The following is a 13,213-nucleotide window of genomic DNA, read 5'->3' on the forward strand; positions in this document are numbered from 1 at the left end:
AAACAAGTTTATATTACGCAACCCAGGGCAGCTGAGACATCTAGGAGAAAAAAATGTCTGCATCAAGCTCAGTCTCCAGTAACAGCATTGCTGGGACAGCGTTTTCTTTATGATCATACTTTACGATCTAAGAAACACTGAAAGCTTTCCTCCCCTCAAACAAAATCCATCCTAACTATGCGGCTGATGGAAACAATGAAGAACAAGGGAAAAGAGCAAGAGGCTTATGGCCAGGGCTGCTTCCTGCAGGTCCAAGCCAATTTCTTCTTCCAGCCACTGAGGCACTTAGGGAGTCCCTGTGTGGCGCAAACGGTTAAGCATTTGACGGCTAACTGAAAGACTGGTGGCTTGAGTCCACTCAGAGTTGCCTCAAAAGAAAGGCCTGCTTATCTGCTTCTGAAAGGTCACAGCCATGAAAACCTCATGGGGCAATTCTACTCTACAAACATGCGGATGCCATGAGTCGGAATCAACTTTGGTTTGGGATGCACTTAGACACAACGATCCCAATCTTTCTCTTAAGGAAGGCCTGTTGGACACCACTGCTATGTATGCAGCTGCCCTGATGGGGGACACGAGGACCAGGTAAAGGTGACCAAGCAAAGTCAGTTGGGCTCAAGTCCAAGTTCTCCCCAGTGGGTGTACGTTCGCTTCCCAGCTTCCCAACAGTGATGGCTGGAATCATCACATCCGGAGTGTCTTAGTCATTTAGTGCTGTTATAACAGAAATACCACAAGTGGATGGCTTTTAACAAAGAGAAATTTATTCTCTCACAGGCTAGTAGGCTACAAGTCCAAATTCAAGGCATCAGCTCTAGGAGAAGGCTTTCTCTCTCTGTCAGCTCTGGAGGAAGGTCCTTGTCATCAGTCTTCCCTTGGTCTGGGAGCATCTCAGCGCAGGAACCTCAGGTCCAAAGGATGCGCTCTGCCCCTGGCACTGCTTTCTTGGTGGTATGAGGTCCCCAATTCTCTGCTTGCTTCCTTTCCTTTTATGTCTTGTAAGATAAAAGGTGGTGCAGGCCACACCCTAGGGAAACTCGCTTTACACTGGATCAGGGATGTGACCTTAGTAAGGGAGTTATACAATCCCACCCTAATCCTCTTTAACATAAAATCACAATCACAAAATGGAGGACAACCACATGATACTGGGAATCATGGCCCAGCCAAACTGATACACACATTTTTGGGGGGACAGAATTCAATCCATGACACAGAGGAAATGAACGTGAACCTTGGGCAGATGCCAGGATGCTGCCAAACCCAACACGTTATCTACAACAGCCTGGAGCTCCCACATGGAAGCCTTAAACCACAACAGGACGTCTCATTTTAGAGCCAAGTCAGGATGTAGCAACACAGAGAGGTTGGTTGCTATTGAATTTAAAGGACAGGAACTCAGTTTTAAATCTGTTGCATCAAAATTAACCTAAAGGAGCACTGTGTCTCTAATCTTGGGGCTCTGCGGTGGATGGAGAGGGGCTGCACCAACATCAGTAAAGTTTCCTAGCACCAGCATCAGTAAAGTTGCCTGCCACCAACCAACCAGCGGGCTGCAGCCGTCATCCCTGTCTGCTCCCAGCCAGGACCTGGTGTTGGACTGGAGGACGGACAGTGAAAGCTCTTATTTATGGTAGCAGTTGGGTGTACATTAATAGAAGAGGTAATTTTCGTAGAAATATTACTGGAGGAAGGAGAGCAATTAGTGTTTGTCTTCCCTCAGATCCGCCTTTTCTCTGACATCCTTTGTTCTCACATCTTCTGCTACTAGCCTCTCTCAGAGTAGAGCCACCAGTGCCCAGAATTACTTTCTGAACTCGTTTCCTGAAACCAGAGCCCTGGGTAGCATAAACGCTCGACTACTAACCTAAAGGTTGGCAGTTCAAACATACCCAGCAGTGCCAAAGAAGAAAGACTTGGCGATCTGCTTCTGTAAAGATTACAGCCAAGAAAACCCTATGGAGTTCCACTCTGTAACACATGGGGTCGCCATGAGTTGGAATTGACTTGATGGCAATAGGTTTTATTTTTTTCCTTCTGAAACTACACCTGGTTAAGAGCTCGGCTGCTAACCAAAAGGTCGGCAGTTTGAATGCACCAGCCTCTCCTTGGAAACCCTATGGGGCAGTTGTGCTCTGTCCTACAGGGTCGCTGTGAGTCAGAATTGACTGGATGGCAACAGGTTGTTTTTTTTTTTAGTTTTTGAAACTGCACCTGAGTCAGCCTATTGTATATTTTGAGCCATGAAGTCCCCTGTAAACCACTCACTGGAAAAGACAAATGGAAAGCAGAATTAACCCTGTTGACTATTTATTACATCCTCTGAGACCTAAAAAAACCTAGGTGTGCCTTAGCATACCTATACATTCCATCTAGGTAGGTAACCAGATGGTTTGCTAAAAACTGCTCTCTCCAGAACACTGCTGCCAATTTATTTATACAGATACTTCAAGGATAATTTAAAAATTCTGCTTAAATGTGTATGTGTGTACATATACACATACATGTTTTCAACTAAGATTAAACCAAATAGTGAAGTCCAAACATTACAACTTTGATTCTAAGCCAAAAAAGCTGAACTCTACATACTGAATTCCCAGAGGAAAGAGGTGCAGAAGCCACATGGAAAAGGTTATGCTGGGGAAAAACATTTTTATCACATGCCTTTCGTTGGCTGTAAAGGAAGCGAAGGAATGTGTGTTTGATAACATTTACACTTACAAAGCACCCTTTATCTGTGCATCTTGAAGCGTTTTACAAGCAAGTGCTGAGACAGTAGGACACAGGCAGAAATGCAAGTCTTGGTAATGATCAAAGGCAACCAAGGACCGTCTCTGCCCCTGAACTCAGCAGCCAAAAATTCCTGGTGTGATGGTTACTTTTATGTGTCAGCTTGGGCAGACTGTGGTGCCCAGTTGTTTAGTCAAACACCAGTCTAGATGTTGTTGTGAAGGTATTTACACCTGATTAGCATTTAAATCAGTTGGCCTTAAGTAAAGCAGTTCACTCTCCATAATGTGGATGGGCCTCATCCAATCAGTTGAAGGCCTTAAGAACAAAAGCTGAAGTTTCCAGAGAGAGAAGGATTTGGCCTCAAAGACTTCAACATAGACATCCTGCCTAAGTTTCTAATCGTGTAAGTCCATTTCTTAAAATAAACATTTCTCTCTCTCTCTCTCATGCACGCACGCATGCATACACGCATACATAAACACACACACACACACACACAAATTCCCGGGGTGACATAAATGGTTAAGTGCTCAAGTACTAGCCAAATTCTGGCAGATCAAACCCATTCAGAGTGTCTCAGAGGAAAGGTATGGTGATCTGCTTCCAAAAGGTCACAGTCCTGAAAACCCTATGGAGTACAGTTCTACTCTACACACATGGGGTCACCATGAGTCACCATGTATATACATACATATATATGTATATCCCCTCGGTTTTCTTTCTCTGGAGAACCCCAACTAATATAGGTGGTATACCTACTAGGCTAGACTACTGGAACCTAGAGATTCACTCCTCCAATCCTTAGGTGATACACGCCGGAATCTCCCCCAGGAAGCCTCCAACAAGTGGTCACTTGGCTCTGCACATTTGTTTGCAGTCTCAGGGAAATCAGAGAAGGTAACGTCTTTCCATTTGCCAACAGCACTAATTCTCGTGGGTTTTTGTTTTTAAACATTGATTCAGAATTAGCTTATCTTCTATCTATTGGTTCTAGTCTAATTTCTGGAGAACCAGAATAAAGTCAGTGATTCTTCTACAAGACTGCTCCTCACTCTCACCCCGGCTCTTTATTTTCTCAAGGCTACATATTCCTAGAGCCTTACGCAGTCCTCCACGTGGCGTAACTCCAAATCCCTTTGGGGTCCCCTATGGCCCTGCTTCTCACACTGGATATGGTTAACACACCATCACCTCCACCACCGTGGGGATGTACAGCTGGGGTTTTCAAAGCCATAAAAGAACCACGGTACAATGTCCCAAAGTCTCGATTTAAAAAAAATGATTTTTATGTTTAAAAACAAAATGGACACATGATATATTGTGGAGTAGAGTGCATCCATTCTAAATATCATGCAAGTAGAAGGCAGCTTCAGACCGTGATCCCACAAAAATTCCAGACACTCACTCCCACAAGGGGATATGTTCATTCTCCTTTCCGGGCAGAGATACATCCAGTAGAACCACTTCAAGAATCATTTTCTTGTTTACTTACAAATCTCCTGCAATATCATGCCCACAAGGAAAGAAACAGCCAACTCTGACAAGGGAAGAGGGGGGAGAGACTATCACCTCCTCTGCAGTAAACATTATATCTCTAATGATATAGCCCCACATTCACTCTTTTAAATCACATCTACTTTGATTTTAGCCACATCACATTAGAAACGCCTTATGAACGGCCTGCAAATCAAATCTCCAAATCTTTTTCACTTTTAATACTTTGCAGCCACATCTCCCTATCCTGCACTCAGGTGGTTAGTTGATTTTTTTTTTTTATTGTGGTAAAAATATGACAAAACATTTTCCAATTCAACAATGTCTACATGCACAATTTAGTAACACTGATTATGTTCATCATGTTGTGCAACCATGACCACTGTGCATTCCCAAATCATCCCGCCGCTATCAAAAGAAACACCGTGTCCTCTAACCAATGACTTCATCGATTTTTAAACTGAAAAGCATAACTGACTTATCCCGTCTAACTTTTATCTTGCTAGATTCAACCCGTCATTCTAACCGTCCACATCTTTTGTCACTTAGTATAAGAGCCTGCCTCCCCGGTATACAAAAATTGACAAACTCCTTTGCCTTCCTTAGTCACAACATTCCCCAGGATCCAGATTCAGCGCTGGGAAAGATGCATGCAACATGCGCAAGACATACTGCAATATGCATGCAATACATGGACGTCTTGTGCGGGAGATGTTGGTTCCTGGGGTTTCATAAACCCTCCAGTTTGCTAGAAGAAGGTGTTCCTTGAAGACAAAAGCCACAAGAGCTTATGGTGATCACAAATGAGGCCTTGACTACCAGGCTGGGTGTGCCTCTGTTTTTACTTAGAAAGAAAAAGAGAGCTAGAGTGGAGCCACGTGGAGGGCTCCGGGCATTTCACACCTACTGTCGCAGACTGGGGTCACATTTCTGCTTTTCTCCAGCGATAAGGCAGGGTGTCACCCGATAATGAGGTTTGACTTTTGAGCACCTTCAGCTCCTCCGGGAGGACTGTGCAGACTGTCAGGGGCTGTGAGGCTGTTCTTTCTGTTTATCTCTGTACCAATCAATGCTATATTGATTTAGAGCCCTCCTGCTTCCTCACAGGATACTCAGATTGCTTCAAATCTATACATCCACAGAGAGCGAGGCAATTCTAATTTTTAAGTGGCAAGACTTGCGAAAAACTTTTATCATCTTAATAAAACAATTCTTAAACAATTATTTGGACTCATTTCTATTTCCTTTACATAAAAAAAATCCCACTTTTTTTCTTATGATAACAATTAGACTTTCTTATGTCATAAAGGCTGGAGTTGCACAGATTGAACAATCCACATGTTATTCTTAGTGATACAAGCTGGGTAAGGAGGACACCACTCTGGAGTTTGTGTGCAGAAAGTGAAATTCAGGATATACACGCCAAATAACTAAGCTACATTTGCTTACTTATTTGTTCCTTTTTTGTTTTCCAGATACAGGAAATGCATCCAACAATGGTACCAATCTAAAACCAAATCCGTTACCGTCGAGTCGATTCCGACTCATAGCGACCCTGTGGGGCAGAGTAGAACTGTCCCATAGGGTTTCCAAGGCTGTAACCGTTATGGAAGCAGACTGCCACATCCTTCTTCTGTGGAGCGGCTGGTGGGTTCAAACCGCTGACCTTTTGGTTAGCAGCCGAGTGCTTAACCACTGCACCACCAGGGCTCCTTAACAATCCTATAAATAAGTGATGACTGTTAAATTCGATCATTATTTACTAAAATGAATTACATATATAAATACTCAGTAAAAATACTATCAATATTTGAGAAAGCATTTGTGGTAAAGCATATCATACGAGAAGGGCCCTGGTGGCGCAATGGTTAAGCGCTAGGCTGCTAACTGAAAGGTCGGCGGTTCGAATCCACTAGCCATTTCATAGGAGAAAGATGTGGCAGTCTACTTTCCTTAAAGATTACGGCCTTGGAAAACCCTATGGGGCAGTTCTGCTTTGTCCCATAGGGTCGCTATGAGTTGGAATCAACTCGACAGCAATGGGTTTGGGTTTTTTTTTTGTTTATGCCGTAAGATTCTTTATCAAATCCCTTCGTATTAACTCAAACTGATGCAGACTCGTTAGCATTTTCTAGACAAGCGTTTAGCCTGAGGAAGTGTTTCCAGCGGCCCCTCATGACTCTATGACGTGCTTACCTTTGAGTGTTACCCAGTACTGTCTCCACTTCCTCCGGGCCACCAGCTCGAGTTTTCTTTCCTTCTGCAAAGTGACAAGGGGTTTGAAGAAGAGCCACCCAGCTTTGCGGACCACACCCTGCTCCTTCTCAAAGAGGAGATCCAGCTGCTCCAGGGAGCTGAGGGACTCGCTGCTGGACTCGGCCGTTTCTGTGGATGTCTCTACGTTCTCCGCGTTCGTCCTGCTCATTTCCAACTCTCGCATGAAATTCTCGTAAATATTCTGTCGCAGGGGATCGCTGCCGATCGCGTTCGTGGACTCGCTCCTCTGAGGCAAGACCTGCGCTGAGCCCCCTGACCACAGTAAAGCTGACACCTGGGAGGGCCCCTGCGTGTCCACATTCAGTCCATCGGAGCGGCTGTCAAAGTAGTCACTGCCCTCCTTGGACCTGGGCTCCTGTGGGCAATGCAAACAACCACTAATCAGAGGTTCCGTAGGCCCAAAGCATGTCCCCTTTCCGCCACAAGCATACGTCCAATATTGCTCATTCCTAGTAATGATGCTGCAAAACAAGATTCTTTTAACAAAAATACACCTCTAATCATCAAGTCTCAACACCAGAAAGAGTTTTGGAAACAGTTTTGTCCAACCCAACTTTCCCAGTGGTATCAATCCTTAAACAGGTAAATAAAATACCTTTAAATATTCTAATTCATGCTGAACAGGTTTCAGTGGAGCTTTCAGACTAAGAACTAGGAAGAAAGGCCTGGCAATCGACTTCTGAAAATCAGCCAATGAAAACCCTGTGGATCACAATCGTTCGATCTACAACTGCTCATGGGGATGGTGCAGGACCAGACAATGTTCTGTTCCCTTGTGCATGAGCCTGCTATAAGTCGGGGGCTGGCTCAACAGCAGCTAACAACAAACCTGTGCTTACCTGTTGCTGTTGATTCTGACTATAGCGACCCTACAGGACAGAGTAGAACTGCCCCAGAGGGCTTCTAAGGAGTGGCTGGTGGATTCAAACTGCCGACTTTTTGGCTAGCAGCTGAGCTCTTAACCACTGCACCACCAAACCTATGATTAGCATTAAGAAATTAACCAGTGTATTTAAAACAAGTTAGTGAAAATTTCTAGAATTATATTTCTTTGCTAACTGTGAATCAGTGTCTTCCAGGGAAGAATTTGTGTTCTTGCAGCCTCTTTTCCTCCTGGATCATTTTAAACTAAATTAGAAAATCACTGGTTCCAGGAGCCTGGGGAGGAAAGTAGAGATTCAGTTCTTTTTACACAAAACCCCACAGTCTTTTCTTCCTTTCCCCATGGTAAATGCGGTAAATGCGAGTTTCTAGCCAACTGCCCAGGTCTACACTTTGGGATGCACAGCATCCAGTTCAGATACTAAAGAGCATACACCTAGGAGCCCTTATCCACAAAGAGTGCTGGCTAGTAACTGTAGCTTTGTCCCATAATTAATATTCTTCAGTGAATATGGGAAATCCTTTCATTCACTTATAGCCATTTATTTAAATATCTATTTTATTCTAGGCAACCAGGACACCAAAAATATGATACTCAACATTAATAACTATTCCACACAAATTCAGATACAGGCAGCTTTAAATAAAATTAATATTTTTACGTGAACCGCTTCCGCCTTTGAGGATAAAATACACTGAACACTGAGCTGACCATGCACAGGGTTGAAAACACGGAAGTTTCCTCTAGGGTCTAGATTAGAAGCCTAGTCATCCAAGAACAATAGCTTTCATACAGGCCATTTGTTGATAAATAGCAGAAGCTAAATATATTCAGCAGAAGTGATCTTAACTTGGCTCAAACTCACTGATAGTCCAAACTTCGATTAAGGTAACTCTGCTGAGATTGTGAAATACACTCAGTTTCACCTCACTCAGGTTTGCTCAGGTGCTATTTCCTTATCCACTGAAATAAAAATGAAGGGGAAACTGAATCAAGATCACCAATTCAAGACTTTATTTTGAATATTCCACTGTGCAAAGGGCTTTTTTTTTTTTTTTTTCAGAAACTTCATGTAGAAATCAAGTAGCAATTACTTGCTGCATTTTGTAGGAAACCCATCAGGTGACTGAAGATTGCTTCCAGATACCCAGGGGCTGCAAACAACCAAGCCCAACATAGCAATTACTAATGAAAATATTATTTCCCACTTGTGTTTATACTACATCCCATAGTGATATTTATTTACACATACACTGATGCTTATGCAATAATACAGCAAATAAGCTAGCTACCGTGAGTCACTTAAACAGAAAACTTTCTAAATAGTTTAAGCATTTTTTTTTTTTTAATTGTCACTTTGTGTGGCTCTTCGAAAATCCTAGGGGGTGAAGGAATACATCTCATTTAGCCACTGTTAACATCATTTTAGCCATTAATGACTCTCGGACTCACAGTCCACAAACATTGGGATTACCTCTGATAGCCAGCAATAGTCATAACAGGCCATTTCCAAACAAGCAAATCCATGCCAGAAAACAGCTCATAAGCATCATAAATCTGACCTATAAACAGTCTTCACCTTGTTCCTCACAAGACAGAGATTTCAAGATGCTGTGCTAACTTTTAAATGTTCAGCTTTAGCAAAGCAAGAACAGTTTTCCTCCTCAACAAATGGGAAAAGATTGCATCTTAGCATTTCGCATTGATTCTTATACACAGACATGAACCTTCCCAGTCTCTAATAAATTTCTAGCACTTTCTATCTAAAATTCTAATAGCCAATAACTAATTTTCAGGCTAACAGAAAAGTGCCTTTTTACGTTTGGAGTCTTAAAAGCTAGCGAGCAGCCATCTAAGATGCATCAATTGGTCCCAACTCACCTGGAGCAAAGGAGAATGAAGAACACCAAAGACACAAGGAAAGTATTAGCTCAAGGGACAGAAAGAGCCATGTAAACCAGAGATTTCATCAGCCTGAGACCAGAAGAACTAGACGGTGCCCGGCTACCACCAATGACCGCCCTGATACGGAACGCAACAGAGAGTCTCTGATGGAGCAGGAGAAAAGTGGGTACAGAACTCAAATTCTAGTAAAAAGACCAGACTTAATGGTCTGACTGAGACTGGAGGAACCCCAGAAAGCATGGCCCCCAGACTCTCTGTCAACCCAGAACTAAAACCATTCCTAAGGCCAACTCTTCAGACAAAGATTAGACTAGACTATGGAACATAAAATGCTACTCGTAAAGAGTGTGCTCCTTAGCTCAAGTAGATTCATGAGACTAAATGGGCAGCTCCTGTCCAGAGGTAAGATGAGAAGGTAGAGAGGGTCAGAAGCTGGTTGAATGACACAGGAAATCCGAGGTGGAAAGGAGGAGTGTGCTGTCACAGTATAGGGAGAACAACTAGGGTCACACGTATGTATAAATTTTTGTATGAGAGACAATTTGAATTGTAAACTTTCACGTAAAGTACAACAATAAAAAAAAAAAGGGGGCCTTTTGAAAGTAAACTTTTTATTACTGGTTCCCACATTTCTTAATAGGCTCAGCTGGAATTCCTGATCACTGTGTGATGGGTGTGAAACTAAGGGGTCATGTTGTCTATGCACAGCAAGTCATGTGCTTCCCATTACCCCAGTCAGATAATCACAGTAATGGCTAAAGGAACTCGATCACTGAAGACATGGCACTCAGCTCCTAGGGAGCTAAAGGAATACTGATCACCATTTCTCACCCTCCAGTGGAAAGTACCAAACTCACATCTTATCAATCCTTACCAGACATTTTTCCTTCATAACAGAGTGAGAACCACTACTTCTGTGTGGAAATTATCTGCAACAATGCAGCCCTCCAAGAGATGTGAGGGTTTAAATTTACTTCGGCCAAAAATTCAGGGTGTCTGTGCTCTAAATCATGGAATCCTGGTGGCGCAGTGTTTAAGTGCTTGGCTGCTAACCGAAAGGTCAGCAGTTCAAACCCACCAGCCATTCTGTGGTAGAAAGATGTGGCAGTTCGCTTCTGTAAAGACTATAGCCTTGGAAACCCTATGGGGAAGTTCTACTCTGTCCTGTAGGGTTGTTAAGAGCCGAAATCAACTCAACGGCAACAGTTTTTTATGGGTCAGCGAGAAAGAGGAAGACCCTCAACGAGATGGACTGACACAGTGGCTGCAACAATGGTCTCAAGCATAAGAACGATTATGAGGATGGCGCAGGACTGGGCAGTGTTTTGTTTTATTGTACACAGGGTCGCTATGAGTCGGAACTGACTCAACATCCCCTTAACAACAACTAAATCTGCTCCAGGGTAAACTCTGTGGTGGCCGTCAGCACTGCCCATCAAGCATTCCTGGTCCTCGTCCAGGCGCATGGTAGGATCACTTGACCACTCTCTCTTCCCTTGAAGGTACGCATGGTCATGTGACTTGCTTTAGCCAATAAATGTGAGCAGAAGGGATGTGTGTCACTTCTGAGTGGAATCTTTAAAAGCCAACACATGATTTTCTTTTTCCCTCTGCCACAGTGGCTCACCATGTTCCAGATGGTAACTGTTCCATCAGCCTGGGGTCCCAGAGAGAGAAAAAGGTAGAACAGCTGACCAACGATAAACATGCAGCACAAGTCAGAAATAAACTTCCATTCATCCACACCTCAAAGAGTTGAGGGTTTTCTGTTACCTCAGCATAACCTAGCCTATCCTGACTGATACAATGGAAAATTTAAACAGGAAGGAACTAGGCCTCACACATCTCATGACAGCCCAAGTTAGTACGAAGAGTTTGTCTTTGTCAAACATGTACTCTTCTTTAGCATATATTCTTTGTATTTTTTTTTTTTTAAAATAGTGTGATATTCCTTTTAGGTGGAAAAAAAAAATCTGTTGTCATCAAGTCGATTTCTACTCATAGCAGGGTTTTTCACTGATTCTTCTGCTTTCAGGCTCTAATTCACCAGGGCTGTTTGGAAACTCTATAAAAAAAGAGCTGTTCTTTTTACATCACATTTCTAAAAAGTCAAAATAAAATTTCCCTCCATTGTGGTAAGGCTTTCTGAACCTTAGTCCTGCTGGCATACAGGAGTTTGTGTACGTGGGAATATGTGCTTGTTTGGTGCCGATATTATCAGCAACTTTGGTTCCATGCACCCAGGTCGCTCATGGAAGAATACAAGAGGCAAACACAGAACCAGGGAGACTGAAGACGTGAGTTGAAGAGTGAAAATGCACATCCGAAGCCCAAGAAAACCACATAACTCACACCTGAAAACAAGATGTGCCGAGTCTCAGGGTGAACCTCACATTCACTGGCTCAGGAAAACTCAGGATGACACTGTGGAGGCTTCTGATAACGTTCCTATTTTACAGATGGGGCAACTAAGGCAATCTTTCCTTATGCTCTACCGTTTACCCACCTGGAGTTTCCTTTTCTTCCGGGAGAGGCTTCCAGTCCAGTCGCTGATCCGCCGCATTCGGGATTTCAGGGTGTCCTTCTTAGAAGTATCCTCTGTTAAGGGTTTGGACTTCCGGCAGGGGAGGGTGAAGGAGCTGTACTGGCCGGGGTCCCTGTGCTCCACTCTGGAGGACACATCGATGTCGGAGGCAAAGGAGACGCGGTTGCCTAGGCCAGCGTGCATGCCAATGTATTCATCAGAGAGCCGGATACCCGAGGGAGGGAGACCCCCGAGGGCGGAATCTTTGTATAATTCCCGGAGCGAGGAGAGGGAAGCACTTTGGTTGAAAGGCTTTTTGGCATCAGTTGGTGGGAAGCTGGCATGGAGGCTGGGGTCCGGGGTGCTAGGGGCCAGGAAGGAGCCCTCTAGTTCACTCATCTCTCCAGCATTGCCCCACGGGGAGTCGTACCAGGATGACTCAGAACTCAGGGAGCTGCCTTTGCTGGACCGCAGGCGAGAGTCGGTGGGAGAAAGGCAGTGGCTGGACAGGTACTCAGCACTAGAATTCCTCCTGACTTCAGGCACGTGGGAGCTGTCTGATTCTAAGGTGGGTGAATACCTCAGCAGCTGCACTGGTCCCCTGGAGTCCTCTGCAGGCACTTTGCTGTGGTTGGCACCATTGTGAAACTCTACCCTTAAACATCCATCCAGCTTCCCCAGCGTTTTGATGAGCACCTTGGGGCTCTTCTGGTCTTCCCTTGGGGGCGTGGATGCAACACTCTCATTCTTCCCATAGCAGTTGAGAAGGTGTCCGTTGCAGTCTCGAGAGGTGATGTGGTTATCTGCTGGCTGGTGGCCAACATAGGAGAAGCCATTCTCAGGAGAGAAAGCAGCACTACTCCCCTGGGAGTCGTTCCCTGAGGCATTTGTCCTGTGCTTGGAGTAGCTAGTACCTTTGGACACTTTGCAGGTGGGTCCACTGAGTCTTGATGCATACGGCTGGTTACTCTTAGAGTGAGAAAGGCAGCTGCGGGCCAGGGACCTGGACTTGTAGCTCGCCCCGCTGCTTCCATTACTGCACCCATGCAATGACTTCTCATCTTTTGCAAGGATGCTGCGGATTTTCAGGGAGCAAGGCTTTTGCTTAGCACCAGTAACAGTATTGCTGTAGTTTTTAGATCCTGGAAGGGTGTACTGACTCTCGGAGTTCCCCATTTTAACCTAAATTAAGAAGAGTTGCATCAGTAAGAGCCATGATCTAAGTTACATTCCATTATGACAGAACTTTCTAAAAACAAATGTTATACACGTCACAAAGGAAACAAGCAACTTCTTTCTGTGTCTGACACAACTCAAAGAAGTCGGCACAGAAGGTACTAATAGACCTGGTTCTCCCAATTGTGCAATTATGATCGTTGGTCTGACATACAATATCA

General features: G+C 44.2%; 1 protein-coding gene across 1 annotated transcript in view; it reads right to left on the reverse strand.

Moving 5' to 3' along the window:
• The window catches only part of TIAM2 (TIAM Rac1 associated GEF 2), a 136,192-nt gene extending 123,200 nt beyond the window's left edge, over positions 1-12,992 (reverse strand). The window contains exons 1-2 of the mRNA XM_023728900.1: positions 11,799-12,992; positions 6,424-6,859 (exon numbers count right to left, since the gene is read on the reverse strand). Of these exons, the coding sequence (XP_023584668.1) occupies positions 6,424-6,859; positions 11,799-12,992 (1,630 nt within the window). The remainder of the gene's footprint in view (positions 1-6,423; positions 6,860-11,798) is intronic.
• Positions 12,993-13,213: the final 221 nt, after the last annotated feature.

This window comes from Trichechus manatus, unplaced genomic scaffold, assembly GCF_000243295.1.
Source record: "Trichechus manatus latirostris isolate Lorelei unplaced genomic scaffold, TriManLat1.0 scaffold00002, whole genome shotgun sequence".
Lineage (NCBI taxonomy): Eukaryota > Metazoa > Chordata > Mammalia > Sirenia > Trichechidae > Trichechus > Trichechus manatus.